Consider the following 22,824-nt stretch of genomic DNA (forward strand, 5'->3'; position numbering starts at 1 on the left):
AGGCAGGTGTCATCTGATGTTGACCTTATTTTCATGGTTCAGTGGTCAAGGTTAAGTTTTTGAGTTTTGGTATTTTTTTCTAATACTACATGTACTGTGGATTCATTATTTTTCGTTGGATACCAATTTTCGTGGGTTTCGTGGGTACAGATGAACCACAATTTCAAATGTTCAACGAATAACATATTTTCAATAGGCTTTGTATACAGAGATTGGCAAAACCACGAAATCAAATATCCTCGAATATGCAAGTTTTCAGCAATCCACGAAAATTGACACCCACGAAAATAAATGAATTCACAGTATATGCAATAGGTCAACTTTATTTGGTGTATGGAAATATTGTATGATGTACATGTCAGTCTCACAGGTATTCTTTGACCATGACAGTATTGACCTCATTTTCACGGTTTAGTGTTATGTTTTGGTGTTTTGGTCTGTTTTTCTTAAAATATAAGCAATATTTCAAATATATTTGTTGTATGGAAGAATTGTAAGTTGTACATGTCTGCCTGGCATGGTTTATCTGACCTTGACCTCATTTTTATGGTTCATTGGTCAATGTTTCTTTTTTTTTTTTGATTAAATCAGTTTCTTAGAAACAATAAGCAATAGGTCAACAATATTTAGTGTATTGAATGATTGTAAGGTGTACATGTATTTCTTGTTTGTTTAGGACCTTGACCTCATTTTTTTGCATTACGTTAAGTTTATGTGATTGTTGTAGTAAAGTTTTATATTTAGGACTATCAACATAATATCAGTAATTAGTAAAGAAGGCGACACATTTTAGCATGTGCACTCTTGTCATGGATTTGCAACTGCTTTTTGCATGGCCTGCAATGGAAGTTGTAGAAAACGAGACATAGGGATTACTATCTGGCTGTGGTGACTTTACAAATTTTTTTGTGTAAGTCTAACTATATTTGGTGTATACAATGACTGTTAAGTGGCCTTTTATAGCTGACTATGTGGTATGAGCTTTGCTTATTGTTATAGGCCGTACCTATAGTTGTTAATTTCTGTGTCATTTTGGTCTCTTGTGGAGAGTTGTCTCATTTGCAATCATACCACATCTTCTTTTTTTATATATCTGATTGGTAGGTTTCATTTAACCTTGACTTCATTTCATTGGTCATTTTTTATTTTTAATGATATGGTCTATTTGCCAGTTTCATGATTTTGTCAATTTATCAGAAATTATAAGCAATTGTCAACCTTATTTGGTGTATGGAATGATTAGAAGGGGTACATGTCTGTCTGGCTAGTTTCATCTGACCTTGACCTAATTTTTATTTTCATTGAGACATTAGTTAATGTTTAGTTAGCTTGGTTTTGTCTATTTACTATAAGCAATATATGCTTGATGAAAGTGTGGTATATATGTTCTCTGCCAGAGTTCGTTTGACCTAATTTTTATGGTTCACATGTAAATGTTGAATTTCTATACCTAATTCTACGTTTCTGGTGCATACCTCTTGTTTTGTAAAACATAAATTAACCAGACTTGGTTTGCATTGCATCATGAGCTTGGTGTGTTTCATATCTCAATTTTAGATCACTCAGACCTTGACTTTGCATCTATGATCATAATACCTTGTCCAATTCATGTCTAGTGCACAAACTTATTTTCCATAAAACTTTGTATGCAGTTGCATCATTGGATGGTGATATTCTGTTGAGTCATTATTAAACCCATAAACTTTTCTGGATTAATTTGGAAAGGTTACACCACAAATGTTATGCTTAATGAAGCCTAAATATCTTTTGTATGCAGACTTAGGTAAACCACAAAAGCAAGTATCCTCGAAAATTTTAGTTTTTCTTATCCACTAAATTAGTACCAACAAAAATGACTGCATCCACAGTTGTCCACCTTGACAATAAAAAAATAAACTATAACTTCAATGTATCCAATATTTTATATTATTATTTATATAAATATGCACAAAATAAATATCAAATGTGAAGACACTTTGTATAAAAAAATACTTAAATAACATTTGTTGAATTATAACATGTTAAAAACACATGTAAGATTGGTAAAATCACATTGTCTTTTATCATGGTTTCTTCTGTAAACTGGTATGAGGATAATCATAATTAATTATATAATGATTTTTGATTCATCTGCTTACCCTTTGTCTAATTATTCCACTGATAAATCGATGATTAAAAAAGTAATGTCAGAATTTGTAGACAGGATTGCAAAGGGTAAACAAACATTGGTATCCAAGGGTACAAAGCTTGCAAAGGGAGGTAACCACACTGTATTATTAAAAATATTTCAATGCAAATAATGGAATGATGGTAATTGCATCCTGGAATTTTAAGAGCTGTCATTTAACCAAAGTGTATGTTATTAATTTTGGATCATAGAATGTTACATGTAAGATCTACTGAAGAAATATCATGTCATTGGTTTACACTCATGATAAGAAATAGTAACTTAATAAATAAATATCCCCCCAAAAATCTGGACCTTAACATTAACAGTTATCCGTCCACTAAAAATTAAAAAGTTTTTAATGTAAACTGTCTAAAAGACTATTTTCATGTTATAGTAATTATTTAGCAGGGGACATAACTCAGAAGATTAGACAGAGTCTGATAATGGTTTCCTAACAAAGAAAATTTCACTCACTCCATTATTAGGAAAGATAAGTAGGAAATTAAAAAACCTGTACATATAAGACACAATATTACAATACATATACGAGTATGTTGCATTATATCTAAATCAGCAGTAAACTTGTTTGTGCCAAGAGTTACTTCCCATGTTAATAAATTTTATAAGGGAGACAACTTCTGTTATCAAGAGATTACTAGCAATACTATTGCCACACTATTTTGAATTTCATGACAATTGTATTATTTATAAATCAATACTGATGTTAGGTTAGATTACTTTGTAAGATAGGTACACTGATATTTAATTCTTGTTATAGAAACATCGTTATGTAAAAAAAGAAGAAAAAAAACCAACAAAAAACCAACAAACTTGAGCAGCAGTAACAAAAAGGAATTCATTAACAAGTAGAAATTGAACAAACAGTAATTCAACAAAATTCAAATATGGTTTAACAGTTTAGAAACATGAAAAAGATTAACATGATTAAATACTTTTAAAATAACAAGATATGGATTTCATGATCAGAGTAAACAATCTTTTATACAAATATTTTATTGCATTTCCTTTATATAATTGTGATTATGCAACTAAAGAAGTTGACATTTTTCATCTTTTTGTACATTTGATCATCTTTCCTCAACAATAGAAAGACAGAGCACACAAAACACAGGTACACATTATGCATATTTTTAATGGGAGATAACCCTAGCTTTCAAAGACAGAAATATTGCAGACCTCAGTCAGAAAATTAAATAAAAACTAAATTCAAAAATATATAAACAAAGAAAGCATAACAAAAATGTCAGACTCTTTTAAGTGTTTTTATTCATATAAGAATATCAGCTGTATTTTATGTAAATATATTAAGAACTGTATATAATGAATATGTAAAAAATGAATATGCATGAGGTGAAATTTAAATAACGAACTTTTACTAATTTTGTGTCATGGATAGATTATCTATTTTAAAAATTCAAATGAAATTAATGCTTATATTCAGCAGGAAAAACTTATCCTTTCATCACAAATTTATATATTAATTTTAGTAGTAATTTTTATGATATGAATATGGTTTTGTAAGACTTATATTAGCTACTTTACATAATAAAAGATTGTCTTTTGTTCAAATTTGTCTATCAACTAATAAATGGATCTGTGTAAAAGAATATTAAACCTATAGTTACTAGCTAAGAGACCTCTAATAACTGGTTTTTGACCACTAACATACAAAAATACTTTCAACTTTATGAACAATCAGAACAAGCTAAATCACTAAATGTGTATGCATATGAATTACTGTATGATACATACATTTAATGTCTAAATAAATGCAGTCATAAAAATATTTCATTTCAAGACCTGCTTGAAGTACGAGTGCTAAATATTGAAGAAGTGATAGTTTAAGACCTAATGCCCAAAAATAAAATGGTTAGTCATATACATCCAAAAATATGAGACTCATTACTGAAATATATATATGTCTTGATGAAAATCCTAATTTGTATGATAGAAAAATGATGGCACATGTATCTGTTCTTTTTTTCTAAACTGGCAGAGTGTGATTCAAATTTTTTTTGATCAATCTAAACTTGTAGGACTCATAGATGAATTATATTTGATGTGGGAAAAATTAGTTAAAATAACATTTAACAAAAGTTTTTTGTCAGGAATCATCATCAAAATCTACCCAATTGAGGATGCTGTAATCAGGGAAAATTTTTCTTCTTAAAACGAAAAAAAAATAGAATTCAACTTTTAAATGTATGCATAAAATCATGCTAGACATGTATGAAGAAAAGAAACAGTGACTTTACGACCGTTTATAATTGTATTCAAACTGTCTGTGTCAATTTTTAATTTTAATATACAATGAAAAGAGACAGCACATTTTAGAACTCATGTGACCAGTAGGGTTTTTTCTTACTGTGAATTTATTATTAATTGTGCCATAAAATGTACATTCACCTTTAATTCCATTTTTTACTGGACAACTAATACAATAAATTTAATTTTTCAATCTAACAAAAAGTGAATAAAAATTTATTTTCAATTAGACATATTTTCTCTCTATTCTTTTAAATAAATTTCTACCAAACTTATCTATCAGGTTACATTTAAGTCAACATCAGGCAAACATTTTGTTGGAAAACATAGGAATATATATTTTACAGCAAATATAATTGCAGAGAATTTGTCATTTGTTATATTATTGGTAAACAATTTAGACCATGTCAATTAGGTGTTGACTCCAAGAATACAGGTAGACGTCACAGTATGCCTTCTTTATATTAAACACGACTAAATCTTACCCTTTCAAAATTACATTATTTCTAACTTATGGTTCTGTTTAAGTATACTATATTCGGCAGACAAATAAAAGTTGACATCTCGACTAATTGGCTCATATTTATAAAAGATGATTACCAAATTTCCTTCAATTCAACGACAACCAGAATTGACCCCAAATGTCATGCTATTGAACACAAAAAATATAACTAACAGAGGTTAAATCAAAGTAGCCATATAAATACTGGTCCATAATACACTTATTTAAGTTTCTTTGTTTCCACATGTCCATTGGTCGTTGATTTGTCTTTAGATATATGACCATTGGCCCCTGAGGATTTAACTGTTCCATTTGATTCTTTCTTGGCAGCCTAAAAAATAAAATACAAAAAAGTTTAAGACAAAATTCTATTGAAATGTGAAGATGAAAATTCACAAAAAAAAACTTTTTTGTGTTTAATATAATTTACTTACATCAAGTTTTAGAAGTCATTAAAGAGATCAGAGGTAAAAACACTTTTAAAAAAACATTAATGTAGGAATCATGTTGATTGTGAGATAGGATACAACACAATGTACTACCTTCTTAATTAATGGGGCTTGCATGTAATATTATAAAGGGACATAACTCAAGAACTGTAAAAGTGATACTGCCCAAATTTCATTGTAATAAGCATTGTGTATATATGTTTCATACAGTTAGTTGAGGCAAACTTCAGCTAGAGAACTTATAGAAAAATTCATCAACTTTTCGATCTGTAAAGGGCATAACTCTTGAACAGTAAAAGTGATGCCACCAATTTTCAAAATTGATCTGTGTTTTGTGGTTATAGATGAATTTGGCAATTTATTTTAGGTATTTTTGACATTTAGCTCTTCAACGGTGTTGGTACTTATACATCTTCGGATTTCAAATGTTTGGCTTTAAGTGTTCCTGATGAAGGTAAATCCAGAAAAGCGCCTCAGATGCAAGAAATTATTAAACATGTTGTTTTCAATTTTTTTTATAAGCATATAGTGTATGTAACATTTGGTTGAGGCAAATTAACGTTTGAGAACAGAAACCAATTTTGAGACATACAGATGTACATACAGACAGACGTACAGACAAAAACGGGTAAAATTAATGCCCCCTCTGCTACGGCTGGGGCATACAAATGGTCTGAATCATGAAAACTATGACACAAAATAACACCCAGTTTTTGGTGGGGTTTGTGTTGCTCAGTCTTTAGGTTTGTATGTTGTTTTGTATACTATTGTTTGTCTATTGGTCTTTTCTTTTATAGTCATAGTGTTAAACTTTTTGTTGTTCTCTCAGTAAAAACAAAAACAAAATTTACATAGCATTGATAGTGTTTCATTCCTTGTATTTTAAAGATCTTTTTTTCAAAATCTGTCCCCATATATGATTTTTTTTTTACAATACAAAAATGAATGGGAAATTAAATCAGGAACTTTAACTGCTTGTAAAAAATAAAAGTTGAAGACAAAAACAAACAAAAACTTTACCTTTCTTCTTACTGATTTGATATATGCATGGAAATAAAAGTTGAGAAACAGGCACAGAATGGTGAAGGCATAGAAAACAAGTGCCCACTGCATCCACATTGGAAATTCACATTGTCTGACCAGTGACTGGGCAGCATGAGCAATTCCTACCACAAATTGGATCTAAATTAAAGAAAACAATAATAAATACAATATTATTACCTTTGACCTTGCTGGCCTCTTTATATATGTCTGGATATAAAAGTTGAGGAACAGTGCTATTATAGTTGCACCATAACAAAATCCGGCATACTGCATCCATTTTGGGAAGTCACAATCGAAGTAAAGACTTTGAAGAGTGTAAATCATGCCTACATAGAATTGGGTCTAGAAAGAGAAATATAATAATATGTACGCTAACAATTTGAGCATTTGTTTCATGCTTCATGCAAAATATTTCAGCATGAAAATTTTCAGAATTTTCATGCTAAGTACAAATCTTTTATGAAGGTGGTATTGATTTTCACAAGAAACTTCATGCAGAACATATTTAAAGATAAAGCTCCAATAGTTTTAGTTCAAGTAAATTTTCTAAGATTTTGATTTCAAATTAATTTAAAAATTCCAATTAAACTTAAGTATTTAAAAGCAACTCGTTAGATCTTTAAACATTTTTCAATGATAGAATTTATTTATAAAAAAAAAAGTTCAATTCAATCTATCAATTTCATATTGCAAAATGATAGATGAGTTAGTCGATGAATACTGTTACATGTGCAGACACACTGTATTTATATATCTTGAGTGAAAAGATTGGGATGTTCAGTAAGAGTGCATGCCAATAAGAAGTTATATAGGTGATCTTAATTTTAGACTGCTAGAAACTGCTCAATTAAATAAACCTAATTATTTTCACGGAAAAAATTTCTACATTCTTCAATCTATTAAAAGATCTTTGTCATCTTTGTGAATTAATTATCTTTTATTGCACTAAATCTTAGTTGACCTTAAAGTCTGCAATAAGTTTAAACCAAAATAAAAAGTAACTACAAGTCAAATTAATTGTAAGTTTTAAAACATTTCTTAATTCTCATTCTTCATCTGCGACTCTTTTCACATAAAATCTTACGAATAAAAGTCATGAACATTTCTGTATAACTCATGATCAATTTTAAGCATTAGATTTTTTACGAAAAGAGTCACTCAACGCTTTAAAATTTTTTAAAATAAATACATTTTATCACCTAATCAGGTTTAAATAATTTAGGATCAAAACTAATTTTGTTCAGAGTACAACACCTACAAAAGCTAGTATGTCAACATTTTGCTATTTTGTATTGTACATGTATCTGTTAACGGTTTTTGTGCAGAAAGATGAAACATAATAAATGTATAAAGATAATATGACAAAAGAGGCATCTTCTTGTTATAGTATATCTACATGTAAGAAGGTAATATAAAATTTCTGCATACATTAAGTTTATAAAATAGAAAAAGTACTATGGAGTGAAGCTCAATTCAGACATATCAAAGAAAATATAACAATCTCTGTTGGACAGGTTTTTTTTGGGTAAAATATATATATTTCTGTACTAACGTTTCTTATGTGAATATTTCTAGGAAATACGAAATTTTTTTTTTTACAAAATATATGCATCTTGAAAGTATATTTAAATATACTGTTTGCAAATCTATAAATTCAAAATGTGTCATGCATTGCCTCAAAAACTGCAAATGAAATGGCATAAAAATTTAAAATGGCATCAATAAAAAAAATGTTTTTATTCATAAAAAAGTGAAGGCAGAGTTATTAAATCTAACGTTTTTAAAGTACAAAAATATATATTTTGTCATAGAGAATAAGTTTCTACTGTAAGAGGCAAACACAGTTACAAAGAGCACAAACTTCAGAAACCTACCAATTGCATCATTGTTAAATATCTTTTCCACCATAAATATTTCTGCATATGTGGTCCAAGGGCAGATAATCCATAATAACCATACATAACAACATGAATGAAAGAATTGATCATTGCACCAAAGAAAGCTGAAATGAAACAAAGTAAAATAGATGTAAAAGGTATTTTTCATGGATATATGGAAAAAATTGAAATTAAATTAATTTGATGAAATATTAAAGATATTTTCTGTCGGAGATTTTTTGCCGAAATTTGTGTTTTTATGATGTTGTAAAATAGAAAAGTGTTTAACAAGACTTTTCCCCAAAGCAGACAAAACATCATTTTCAATATTTCAATTTGTCTAATTCAATTCTATCAGGCTTTCAACTCTCAGTTGTGAGAATTGAAACATTACATACAAAAATGTGTCCATAGTACATGGATGCCCAATCAGCACTATCATTTTCTATGTTCAATGGACCATGAAACTGGGGGAAAATCTCTATTTGCCATTAAAATTGGAAATATCATGTCATAAGAAACATGTGTACTAAGTTTCATGTTGATTGGACTTCAACTTCATCAAAAACTACCTCGACCAAAACATTTAACCTGAATTGAGACAGACGAAACAGACGGACGAACAAACGAACAGACGGACGCACAGACCAGAAAACAAAATGCCTATAGATGGTGCATAATAAAATAATAAGATTTTACATGGTCATAAATTTGCAGTAGACTGAAAGCTAACATTTTCAAACCTGACTATTATCCACCATAAAAATATTTTCTATTTAAATATTATTATTTATATTTTTTTCCATGTAAAACTTCAAATTAAAGAAAACCTTAAAAGACATGTTATACTTACATTGTCCACCAGCTACCCATTTAACTCCGATCCACCATAGGGGAAACATAGAAGCATGATGATATACATGTAAGAAACTAACTTGGTTATTTTTCTTACGCAATACAAAAAATATTGTATCTAACATTTCTAAACACTTTGAGAAATAAAACCACCATAATGCCTTGGCTATCTGAAATGAAAAAAAAATAGACATTTAAATTTTACTTTTTGTATGGCAGTTACCAAAAACAAAGTGAGTGCAACAACAATGTGTGTTGTTCTTTTTGCTAATTTAATGTAAAAAAACATCAAAAAGACACATCAAATGATGCTACATTTTTAAAATTTCATGATTTTATTAATAACTTGCGTAACATTATGCATTTTTAAGTACTGATTTTTTACAGGAAGTTCTCACGCATTACAACTCATCACAGTCAATCTACTGCCTATATATGGAGTCATTCTGTTTCTAGTAGTTACTAGGAAAAATGTGTCTGAATATTTGTTGGACAAACTGATAAACAGCTGAACAAGGATAATGCAAGAAAGCTCAAATTTCTAGAGTGGGATAAAACATAAAACATGTTGCATTTATAGTTCTTTGGTGAAAAAAGTATTGACACACCAGAAAAAAACCAAACGATCATTATAATGTGTGATATTCAAGGAGACTTTGTGCTAGAGTGTTGAGACGGCACTTTAAAAGTGGGTCTTATTGGTGTTTCAGCCTGATGCAGGATTGGCTGGTTTTTTAAGCATGAAACATGAAAGTTGATTAACAAGTGAAACTGCGAGCTACTGCTCACTGATGATACCCCCGCCGCAAGTGGATAATATCATGGAAGTAATATTTAGAAGGAATAACAACGACTAATTAGCATGTTTTTATAGCATGCTGAGCTCTGTACTAAAGTCATACGATTTCATCCAATTATAGTCTCAGCGGTAAGACCCCTTTGGTTACTATCTGCGTTACCGCGGTTGTAAAATGGCATCTGGAATTTCTTATCAGTCACATGGTTTTATCGAGTCCGGTAATTTTAAAGTACCTGTGTGAAATCCGAGGTTTATTAATAAGAAGGTGGCGCTGTATCATATAAAACCTCTGCCTTCAGATTAAGTCATATGATGTAAAAAACTTGAAAAACGGACGAGAATTGTTCAAACTACAGCAGTTTAACATGGAAAATTGTATTTAATTTAGCATATTTTTGCTTTTTACCTTTTGTTTTAAACTGTTCTAAAAGTATTTTCCGGTTAAAAGCGGATCCCGAGTTAAACAGATAAATACCGTTGAATCGATCAGGTTTCACATGATGTTTAACAAAATAGTGTAGGCAAATGTAGGCATAGATTTTTTTACTGTTGAAATGTGCAAAGTTAATCGAGATTGAATAAAAGAATATTTACTTTCAATTATTCTAAATTTATGTATATGTCATAAATGTCATTGATTGCATTATTGAAACTGGACAACTAAAATGGGGATAATATTTTCGTAAATATATATTATTGTGGAATGCTTGTATTAATATAATAAGCTATACAGCAAAAATTATAACAAACCGACGAAATGGGCTTGAATCTATCTGTCTTACGGTAAATTCATTTTTACACAAATTAGTTTATGCAAGGATTTGTATAGTTAGATCTTACTATACAAATCCTTGGTTTATGTATCAAGACCTTAAAATGAAGGATAGAACAGTTTAGAATTGTGAATATTTTAATTGACTATAAATACACGAAGGATTTAGATTTTTCGTATTAAATAAAGGGGGTTCAAACGTATTTTTTTTACAATCATCTTCTTAACTTACGGAAATGTTTTCTTAACTGTCTGTAAATATTAAAATTGAAATGACACAATCTTGTTCTCCAATTTTCTATGGGATAGCTGTCGGTTTAAACTATTATGATCAAACTAACCAAAAATAGGCAAAAATTGGACTAAAATAAAAATTGAACGAATGACTTTTCGGCAGCATACATCAACGGAATGTAACGAATGAACTATTCGGGTTACTTCGCTCGTATAAACGACAAATACTTGTCTGTTCGTAGTTCTCGGTGAACACGAAAATGACCAATAAGTGTCAGTGATTTGATCGATCACATGCGGAGAATCAACTTCCATGCCAGATATTGAACCAATTAACAAGTTATTGAAAGATGGGCGGTAACGCAGATGAAACCTTTGAAGTGACGACGTTGTTATTCCTTCTAAATATTACTTCCATGATAATATTAATAGTGTAAAAATATGCAAGTGTTCGGTAAACAGGAAGTTGTCGAGTGATGAATCTGAAAACGCATCACACGGTATAGCTGACTTATAAAAATCCTGAAACCAAATTTCAGAAATCCTTGTATTGTAGTTCCTGAGAAAAATGTGACGAAAATTTTTAACTTGGTTATTATGTGTAAAATCATACAAGTGTTCGGTAAACAGGAAGTTGTCGAGTGATGAATCTGAAAATGCATCACACGGTATAGCTGACTTATATAAATCCTGAAACCAAATTTCAGAAATCCTTGTATTGTAGTTCCTGAGAAAAATGTGACGAAAACTTTCAACTTGGCTAGCATGTGTAAAATCATACAAGTGTTCGGTAAACAGGAAGTTGTCGAGTGATGAATCTGAAAACGCATCACACGGTATAGCTGACTTATATAAATCCTGAAACCAAATTTCAGAAATCCTTGTATTGTAGTTCCTGAGAAAAATGTGACGAAAATTTTCAACTTGGCTATCATGTGTAAAATCAGACAAGTGTTCGGTAAACAGGAAGTTGTCAAGTGATAAATCTGAAAACGCATCACACGGTATGGCTGACATATATAAATGTTGATACCAAATTACAGAAAGGGTGGATGTGTAGTTCCTGAGAAAAATGTGACGAAAGTTTCATGGGACGGACTGACTGACGGACGGACTGATGGACGGACTGATGGACGGACGGACTGACAGACAGAGGTAAAACAGTATACCCCCCTTTTTTAAAGCGGGGAGCGGGGGTATAATTAAGCTTGAAAATGGGAAACGAAGTCAGGCAATACACAGGAAATTACATCCGCTAATATGGCAACAAGATGTTGGATGCAGGATTCTCACTAAACAATAAGCACATTTGTGAGAGGGTCAGTATGTATGCAACTAAAAGTAATAAAACATTTATACTATCAGAACTATATAAAGGTGAGTTTAATTGGACTCAGTTATTTATTTACTACTTTTCTTATGAAAACATATAAATGCATATAAACTTACTTGTAATTCATTTACATCATCATTGTAAACAACTGTTTGACATGAATAGTTATACCCTGCTTTTGTTGTGTAATAAATAACCTGGAAAAAGTCAAAATACATTTAAATTATTCAATTATACCGAAAAAAGTTTAAGTCAGTAGCAAAGTTTGTCATTAGAAAACAAGTGTGTTGTATTCTTTAAAAAGAAATAAAAACTATAAATACAATAAACCATTATAGTTTTTAGACGACATAATAAACGTTCTCTCGCTTAATTGAGATATATCCAGGCTAGTCTTAAGCTCAGCTATTTATCGAAAAAACAAAACTTTAATATGTGATTATAACTGGATATTTGAAAGGTAGTGTGATTGTGATTTGGAAATGAGAAAACCCTCTGACTGACCATCAGTGCTATTGAATTAGTTTACCATGTGAAAATATTTTAAGGGTTCCAAGGTATGTTACCCAGTGTTTGGCCTACTTTACAAATCTAATAAATGTTTCAAGAACTTTAAATGCAGACTGTGTAATGTTAACTGGAAGAAAAACTGAGTCCATATATACATGACAGTGCTCTAGCTAGAAATCAAAAGGGGCAGGGTGCCAGTTGAGGGCAGGGCACTTTTTATGATAAGAAAAGGCACTGCTATTTTTTTTTGTCTACGTTTCTGTGTGTATCACGAGTTAACGAATCTCTTTTTTTTTTTACTGTATATGTTGTTTTTTTTAAATAAAGATGCATTTTAACTATAGTCTTTATTTCATTGTTAGTGTAGTTCATAATATATAGTACATCTTCATCAACTTATGTGTTTATAGTTTAGCTTCACTCTACCCATTGTCGAAGAATTTTTTTTCTATCTTTATAAGAATTTCAGCTTTTTAAACGTATTATCTCAAACTGTTTGTGTATTACTAATTTATCAATGTTTAGAACATGGATTGCTAAAAGTATAATTATCAAACAGAAATTGCAATATATTTTTTTTAATATGTTCATAGACAGTTAATATCCTTAAGGTAACATTATTATGTTATTATATATTCAATCGGTTCTTTATTCCTTTTTTTGATACTAGATAATATTTTTAGAGCACAAATTTGTAATAAGCTAAAACAGGGGAAGTAACTCCAAAATTAATTTCCAACACGTTTGCGTTAATTAAAAACTGTGCTTGTCGCTAACAAGTTGAGATGGAAGGCATTTCTGTGAAGGCATAGTTTTATTTTGATGACTTAAATTCAATTCTAAAGTCATGAAAGTCTTCATTTATACACTCTTCCATTGTGACTTGGAAATCGAAAATGCCGACCAAAGCTAAACACACTCGCTGACGCATTCATCAAATGTATGACAAAAAGATACATTGTCCTAATTAAATTACCTAGATATTAACACCTTTGAAATCTTTGTCATTGTAATTGATTATAATGACATGATTAACCTGGGGGCAATCACACAGGTGTCAGATATGTAATTAACTTGGAGATCAGAAATCGATGAAACAAAAGGCAATTTTACCAAAACGGCACAAGAGAATTTTGGAAAAAGACGTCAGGGCAGAAGGGCGCGGATGAAGGCACCCAGGGCGCGGCTGAGGGCACCCAGGGCACGGCGCCCTTCTATTTTGGGCTAGCGAGACCACTGCATGATATAAGTATGTTTAGAAAAACAGGAAATATTTTTTACAAATTTCCTTCTAGATAAACTAGTTTCTGTCCAAGTTTGGTTGAAATCCAGGATAACTCAAGAAAGTTATTAAAATTACAAAAATTTTAACCATAGAGTGAATATTTGTGGACACCACCAACGAAGGAATGCAGAATATGTCTTGCTTTTTGACAAAAGTCGAAGGCTTGACAAAAATAACAGTTTAGTTTTGATTAGTAATAACATTGATTTGAGATATTTATCTTACTCTTTTTAATTTATTCAGCTCATAATTACCATCACTATATATATATTTTTTTAAAGGACTTACCTGAGTAAATATATGTAAATTTAATATCACAAGAGCTATGTTGTAGTAAAATAAAAAATTTCCTAATTTCACTGGTTCTCGTTTTTCCATAAATTTCATTCCAGCTAAAACTATTATGATATATGCTATTGTTGTTACTAATGTAGGAACAATGCTTTGCATCAAGAACCAGTCTTTTACTCTGGGATCTGAAAAAGAAAAAGAAAAATTTTAATTCAGTGTTAATTGTGTCATAAATTTATATATTAACTTAAGCCATCAGAGCTGCAGATAAAACCCTTAGATTTTTTGACTGAAGGGGCTAGTTATGGTGCATGTTTAGTGTTTAGAATCTTAGCAGCATCAATTTATAAATCTACAAGATTTAAATTTTTATGATCATTCTTCATTGTGTTCTTATGAACATTATTACTAGTTAAACATGATAAAGTAGTGAAATCAATAGAATGTGGAGTGATTGCAGATGTGTCAGTTATCAACAAAGGACCACTTAAAAGAATCAAATATGAATACAGTTTATCATGTTTATACATATATCTATGTGCAGGAGGACTATATATATGAATACCTACAGCCAACCTTTAATATACATACTTATAGATTAGACCTTTGTTTTCCCTTATGACTAGGTTTTACACTAATCATTTTTGGGGCATTTTATAGCTTGCTGTTGGGTGTAAGTCAAGACTCTGTGATGAAGACCGTACTTTGACCTATATTATAATGGTTTACTTTTACACATTGTGACTTGGATGGAGAGCTCTCTCATTGGCACTCATACCACATCTCCTTATATCTATTTTAATAATGGGCAATTCAAATGACCATACCCTTTGTTCTTTTAAATTTTTATCTTTGAAAAGATTTTTTTAAATTGAATAAGAATGTTAGTTTTCTCGTTTAAATTGTTTTGCATTGTCATTTCTGGGCCTTTTATAGCTGACTATGCGGTATAGGCTTTGCTAATTGTTGAAGGCCATAGGGTCACCTGTAGTTGTTAATTTCTGTGTCATTTTGGTCTCTTGTGGAGAGTTGTCTCATTGGCAATCACACCCCATCTTCTTTTTTAAATGTATGGCAAGCTAGACTAATTATTGATATTTTGTATGAATAATTTATTTGTCAAGTTTTATTGTTTGTTTGACTTTCAAATGTTATCAATCCTTCAGGGTATATTATTGAGCAATGCAAATACCACTATTCCATTGTATTCAAATCATTAATATTGGAGGATTTTTTTTCAATCATCTATTCGATGGAAAACAAACTTAACCATGCCTGACTATTGAACAATTTTGAGGCATATTGTGTGTATAGTAAGCTGTCCCGTCTAATGTTTATAACTGTATGTTAGTTGTCTGTTGGTTATTCTTGTTGTTTTATTGATATCTCATTTCCGATTTATCTTATCTTTTGACTTTTCATCATAGTAATCTTTAAACTAAAGCTTCAGATTTCCAACTGACCAAATTACAATCACAAATACTGTAAATTCAGAAATTATTGCATGCATTTATTATTGCGATTTTCTCATTTTAGACTTAAATGTGATTTTAATTTTTACGGTTTTGAGAAAAATCCTGTTCCAATTCATATAAAAAAATTCAAAATGCGAGTTTAAATTATTGCGTTTACAACGCTGTCAGATTTTTTGCAATAATAAAAACCTCGCAATTATTTCTGATTTAACAGTAATCGCTCTTTCTTAATTAGATTACACCATGTATGTCATGTATGTATTACAACAAAACTTAGATTTGTGCAAAGATTAAATTTAAAAGGCCATACAAAAAAAGGTTATTTTTGTGACCATTGTGTACATAATGTATGTCCAAGGTTGAAAAGCCTAGTACGTCATGAAGATTTAGCAGACAGTGTATAGAATATCTGACAGTTCACACACATCTAGTCTAACTTATTTTAACAACAATTTTTTAACAAGTCAAATTTTAACCAGTTTTTTTAAATTTTATTTGGCCTAGTGTGTAAAGACAGGAAATAAACTGAATATTACAAACTGTTAAAAGGAAGACATAGGGATAAGTTTTGGGTATTCCATTTCCTTCTTTATTATCAGTAGTGTATTTGTAAATAACCAAAATCAATTAAAATACTTCACATATCAGTGAGCTTCAACCTTTGATATATAATATATATATCATGTCTGAAGTGTTTCAATGTATTATATTTTAGATAAAGGGCATTTCACAACTTTTGTAATGCAAATACTGATAAAGAGAACAAAAGAAAAATTACACTTTGTGAGGACATTATTATACAATAATGCTATGGTTTTAAATTTTTAGCTAGAGGATGACAAATTTCTACTCAAATTTACAAATAGTTTAGAAATAAAACAAATAAAGTTTATTGCATTCAATAGCCATCTGGTACAAATCAATATCAATTTAATTATGACTTAATATTAGAAGCATTTATGGAAATAAATTATTTATTATGAGATCTTTGAGAAAGAATAAGTAATCAAACATATTAAAATCATTGAAAATTGTACACACATATATTCCTGGATACAACTTACAAGCTCGAGCTTACAAGTATACTTGTATAGAATGAACAGTCATATAAAAATTCAGTTTCGGTCATACTATATTAGCACAAAATCCTATGCATGTCGTTGCATTATTAAATTTGATCACATAATTTTGTAATTACAGAAAGGAGAAAAATCAAGACTTACCTGATATAGAAAGAGCCCAGTCATAAAATTCTGATACTTCATAATATTTGTCTTTTATTATATCCATGTTTATTTATTTAAAATCTGAAATAAAAATAAATCATTTATACATGGCCAAGACACATGTGATAGTTCATTTTTGAGCAAGCTGAATGATAAAAAATTATACTTCACCCCATTCTATGTATGATTACTGAGGCCCAATTTTAAAAATATTAATATCGAAATTTTAATTGCTGCCAGTCTAACATACAAATATATACATGCACACAATGCAAACAGTCATTCTTACTTTAAACATGTTAAACTATCATCAAAACTTTGTGGTAAAATTCAGAAATAAGAATTTTCTATTTCATTTTTACCTCAAATCATTATATATTCAATCAGATTAAGCACAATGCAATGCACAAAAAGTTTTTGTTGAAATATCTTTTGAAAAAAATCTAATTTAAAAGGTATTCATATATATTCACTGTAAAATGTTACTTGCCCTAGATATTGATAGCTGTTTATAATAGTATACAAGTATTACATCAAGACAATTAATAATAAATATAAATGGATTTCCACTTTTTACAATCCATCATCGATAACCATGGCATGAGTATAAATAAATTCAGTTTAAATTACCTTCACTCAAATATAGGTCTTTCCAGTCCTGTGCATCTAGGCTAATTAATTCAATATATATAGTTGATCTTTTATTACTTAAAAAAATCAAAAATCAATCACAATTTAAAAACTGTAGAACGAGTTGACACAAGCGAAACCGTGTTTTGATGTGTTGTAGCAACAGCTAGAAATGTCTTGATTTAGCAATTAGTCTGTTTGGGTTATTTAAATCCCAATTCAATGAGGTGCTTAACTGACAGAAAGGATTAATCTTTTACTATTTAATAGACCTTTACACATATAGACAATAGTGATCTTGACCTTGTCATTAATGAAATTAAATACCTTGTTAATTATGTAATAGCTGTATTTCAAAATCAAAACAAATTGCAAGATTGTACATTTTGTCACTTTTTTATATTTGTTTTAATTCTAGTTTTATTTATATTATCATTTGATTTAATTGATTTACAGATTTACATGAATTCAGGTTACAACAAATGAATAATAAACGTAATTTTACAGATTTCTTTAATGGATTATTGTATACATTTGAACATGTAGTTTATTAGGTTAACCTTTTGACTTTTTTTATGTATGCCATGTATTCCCAACATCTTCTTTAATACTGTTTATTCATGAATTTAAAGGTATGTATATATATATATACAACTCGTCTAAACATCAACCCAACAATGTATATGTATAGATTTAAAAATAAGGATTAAACTTAAAAAATATATACCACACCAAGAACATGCCAGTTACTGAACCAAAACTGATAAAATGTCCTTGTTCAACTTTGTGTTTATAAATTAAAAACATGAGCCATTACAAAAAATAGTTTACCCATATCTAATATCATTTTTTTCAGGTACAAAATATTTGTATGACTTTAAGTAATTAAAACACGGATGCAACCTTTTAAGTCAATTATGTAACCTACGCCATTTAAACATTATCAAATTTAATGCAAATCTTGATAATGCCACAAAGCAGTGCACTGAGAATTGTATAATAAAAATGTAGAAAATAGGACAACAAACTATTGAAGTACGAGTTTTTTTAATTATTGCATTAGAGTCTGCATGCCAGCATGTATATATAAAAACATCCTGGATACCTAGATACAAATTGTCTATGCCAGACCCACATATTGTCTGCAAAAGACTCACCAGTGGCACTAGAATTAAAATTTATGTAAAAGGGCCAAATTAAGTCAAGGAGCATTGAGAACCCAAATTTCTAAAGCCTTGCCAAATTCAGCCAAGCTAGTCTATCTAGTTCTTGGTTTTGAAAATTCTTAGTAATTTTGAAAAATTCAAAGTTCTGAAAACTGTGAGTTAATTTGTAATAATTTTGACCAAATTAAATGATAACTCATGATCATGTCATCGCAGAAGTGTTGACGGTTGGGCTAGTGACATGTATCTCAGAATTGGGTAGTGTTGGCATGATAAGCCTGTTGGATAATGAGTGACAAAGAAAAGTTTAACATACTCTTAAAGTCAAAACACTTGACAAATAATTTTAGTTCATTCTGTCAGTAATGATAAAGAGCTCGTGAGTGTCATAAATAAACAACTGATATCTTATGGGACTTTTTGAGTACAAAATGTATATTTGTTTGTACAAAAATGTATGAGTGACAAGTGCAAATGTATATATACATGATAGCTAATCTTTACTCTGTCCTAACATGATTTACACTACAATGTGGCTGCTGAAATTGGATACACGGCATTTATCATGCTTTTCAATAGCATATCATCAAATCACAAATGGAACCCTCCTTAATAATAAACCAGGTGCTCTGCAGGGCGCAGCTTTATAGGACCACAGAGGTGGACCCTGAACAGTTGGGGCAAGTATGGACATAACATTCAAGCTTGATACAGCTCTGAATATAGATTGTTAACCACTGAACCATGAAAATGAGATCAAGGTCAGATGACACATACCAGCTAGACATGTACATGTACACCTTACAATCATTCCATACTACAAATATAGTAGACCTATTGCATGCAGTATATGAAAAACAGACAAAAACACAAAAACTTAACATTTTAACAATAACCACTGAACCATGAAAATGAGATCAAGGTCAGATGAGACCTGCCAGTTGGACATGTACACCTTACAGTCCTTCCATATACCAAATATACTGGTCCTATTACTTATAGTATCTGAGATATGGACTTGACCACCAAAACTTAACCTTGTTCACTGATCCATGAAATGAGGCCGAGGTCAAGTGAAAACTGTATGACGGGCATGAGAACCTTGCAAGGTATGCACATACCAAATATAGTTATCCTATTACTTATAATAAGAGAGAATTTCACATTACAAAAATATCTGAACTTTTTTTCAAGTAGCTATATAGTCACTGAACCATGAAAATGAGGTCGAGGACATTGGACATGTGACTGATGGAAACTGGGAAACATGAGGCATCTATATATATCAGTGCTCTAGCTAGAAATCAAAAGGGGCAGGGTGCCAGTGGAGGGCAGGGCACTTTTTATGATAAGAAAAGGCACTGCTCATTTTTTTGTCTACGTTTCTGTGTGTATCACGAGTTTCATCATTGTTTGTGTAGTTATGAATGATATAGTACATCTTCATCAACATATTATGTTTTTACAGTTTAACTTCACTCTACCCATTATCAAAGAATATGCGTTTTTTATTTTATCTATATAGGAATTATAGCTTTTAATACATCATATGACCTGAAACACACACATGGAAGTGTTTAACGACCTTGACTGGCTCATGACCTGAAACTGAGAGCATTACTAATTTAACAATGTTTAGAACATGGATTGCTAAAAGTATAATTATCAAGTAGAAATTGCAATATATATTTTTTAATATGTTCAAAGACAGTTAATATCTTCAATTGGTAATTTATTCCTTTTTTTGATACTAGATAATATTTTTAGAGCACAAATTTGTAATAAGCTAAAACAGGGGAAGTAACTCCAAAATCAATTTCCACCACGTTTGGGTTAATTAAAAACTGTGCTTGTCGCTAACAAGTTGAGATGGAAGGCATTTCTGTAAAGGCATAGTTTTGTTTTGATGACTTAAATTCAATTCTAAAGTCATGAAAGTCTTCATTAATATACACTCTTCCATTGTGACTTGAAGATCGAAAATGCCGACCCAAGCTAAACACACTCGCTGACACATTCATCAAAAGTATGACAAAAAGATACATTGTCCTAATTAAATTACCTAGTTATTAACACCTTTGAAGTCTTTATCATTGTAATTGATTGTAATGACATGATTAACCTGGGGGCAATCACACAGGTGTCATATATGTAATTAACTTGGAGATCAGAAATCGATGAAACAAAATTTCACCAAAACGGCACAAGATAATTTTGAAAAAAGACGTCAGGGCAGAAGGGCGCGGATGAAGGCACCCAGGGCGCGGCTGAGGGCACCAAGGGTGCGGCGCCTTTCTATTTTGGGCTAGCGAGACCACTGTATATATTCAAAATATGAAGCATCCAGGTCTGCCCACCTTCTAAAATATAAAGCTTTTAAGAAGTTAGCTAACGCCGCCCCCGCGAGAACACTATCCATATGTCGAGCTTTCTGCAACAAAAGTTGCAGGCTTGACAAAAATTGTATACAAAAATTCCCCCCAAAACTCATTGAAACCGTGCTTGGAGCAATAATCCCAAAACTCAATCCTAGCCTTTCCCTTGTAGTACAAGTTCAGAGATATCCATTCACTTAAACACAAGTTGTTGTCTGGAAACTATCAACATGCTTCTTTTTGGCCCTTTATTGGCCCCTTTTCCTACATGTTCTGGGCAAATAATATTTAACTCAATCCCAGCATCCCCTTTGTTTTTTTAACATTGTGGTACAATTTCAGAGAGATCCATATAATAACACACAAGTTATTGTCTGGAAACAAGAAATAAATGCTTGTTTTTGGCCCTTAATTCCTAAACTCTTCGCCACATAACCCCTAAAATGAATCCCAACCTTCTACTGGTGGTTTTAAACATTGTGGTACAATTTCAGAGCAATTGAAATACTTATACACAATTTATTATCCTGAAACTAAAAATATACTGTTTATGGGGCCCTTTTGGGCCCTCTACTATCGTAGGTGGGGGCATAAAAATTCTGTGAACCAGCATTCTTTCATAATATCAATGAAATAAAGCTTGAAGAAATTACATTATCATTATAACAAACAAGTCTTTATATGGTTAGTGATAGCCAAAGTTTACACATGTTACATACAACATGTACACAGTCAATGTTAAAGTAGCACTGTGTGTCATAGTCCGAGATTACTTTGACGTCAAACAGTTGTTTTGTCGTGGGCACAGCTTATCTTTCAAAACAGCTGTTGGACGTCAGAGTAATCTCGGACTATCTGTGTCTCAGTGTAATTATTCTTCCTGGTCCCAATTGGCTGAATTGCAGTGCATAATTATTTGGATTAGGTTAGTAAGTCAAACATTTTTCCATTAAAAATAATCTCACAACTATCAGAAACGATGCCATCAGCTAGTCATCACTGATAACATTCTTGGAATCTTGAACTGTTGATCATAACAATACCTACAGGTCAGAATTAACCTTTATATGTTTAGGAACAAATAAATAGGTTACATTTTCACCTTGCACCCAAATTAGTACAAAGTTCATTCCTTAAGTAAACGAAACTTTTAATCTGTTGATTCAATTAGAATTACTAATTATAGGTACTTAATAAAGAGAACTCAGTTTGCTTAATTAGCAATCATGTTTCTGATCGATATTAATTGTGATTAAAAGTCAGTGAAGTGATCAAACGTGCAGACGCCAGTTTTCCAGGTGTTGTACCACGGGGATGGCCAGAGCATATAAAATAATTTACGAATAGGTAAAGAATGAAAGAATATATGTAAAATAAAAGAAAATATACCTTCTCTGTTGTAAACAATTGTCAGGAAACCGGGTAACAAGCATCGACTACAGCATGTGTTGCTATAAACAACTAGAAACAAATATACCGGTGAAAGCACCTGCTAGCCAATGAAATCACCGTTTGCTTAATTATCTTACAAAAATCATGCAAGTC

The 22,824-nt window shown here is 30.7% G+C and overlaps 1 protein-coding gene across 6 annotated transcripts; it reads right to left on the reverse strand.

Moving 5' to 3' along the window:
* Positions 1-1,903: 1,903 nt before the first annotated feature.
* Positions 1,904-22,808, reverse strand: LOC139481634 (very long chain fatty acid elongase 4-like). 6 transcript variants are annotated; one of them, XM_071265069.1, is made up of 8 exons: positions 22,669-22,808; positions 17,106-17,189; positions 14,405-14,592; positions 12,438-12,518; positions 9,182-9,353; positions 8,326-8,453; positions 6,428-6,589; positions 1,904-5,289 (listed from the first exon to the last, which is right to left on the reverse strand). In XM_071265069.1, exons 2-8 carry the CDS (start codon positions 17,170-17,172, stop codon positions 5,179-5,181), a joined length of 909 nt encoding a protein of 302 aa, XP_071121170.1. In that variant the 5' UTR covers positions 17,173-17,189; positions 22,669-22,808; the 3' UTR covers positions 1,904-5,178. The 6 variants fall into 6 exon arrangements, with proteins under 6 accessions (XP_071121170.1, XP_071121167.1, XP_071121173.1 ...); XM_071265066.1 differs by lacking the exon at positions 6,428-6,589 and adding an exon at positions 6,629-6,793 and having other exon boundaries at positions 22,669-22,801; XM_071265072.1 differs by lacking the exon at positions 22,669-22,808 and adding an exon at positions 22,245-22,587.
* Positions 22,809-22,824: the final 16 nt, after the last annotated feature.

Source organism: Mytilus edulis, chromosome 7 (genome assembly GCF_963676685.1).
Source record: "Mytilus edulis chromosome 7, xbMytEdul2.2, whole genome shotgun sequence".
NCBI lineage: Eukaryota > Metazoa > Mollusca > Bivalvia > Mytilida > Mytilidae > Mytilus > Mytilus edulis.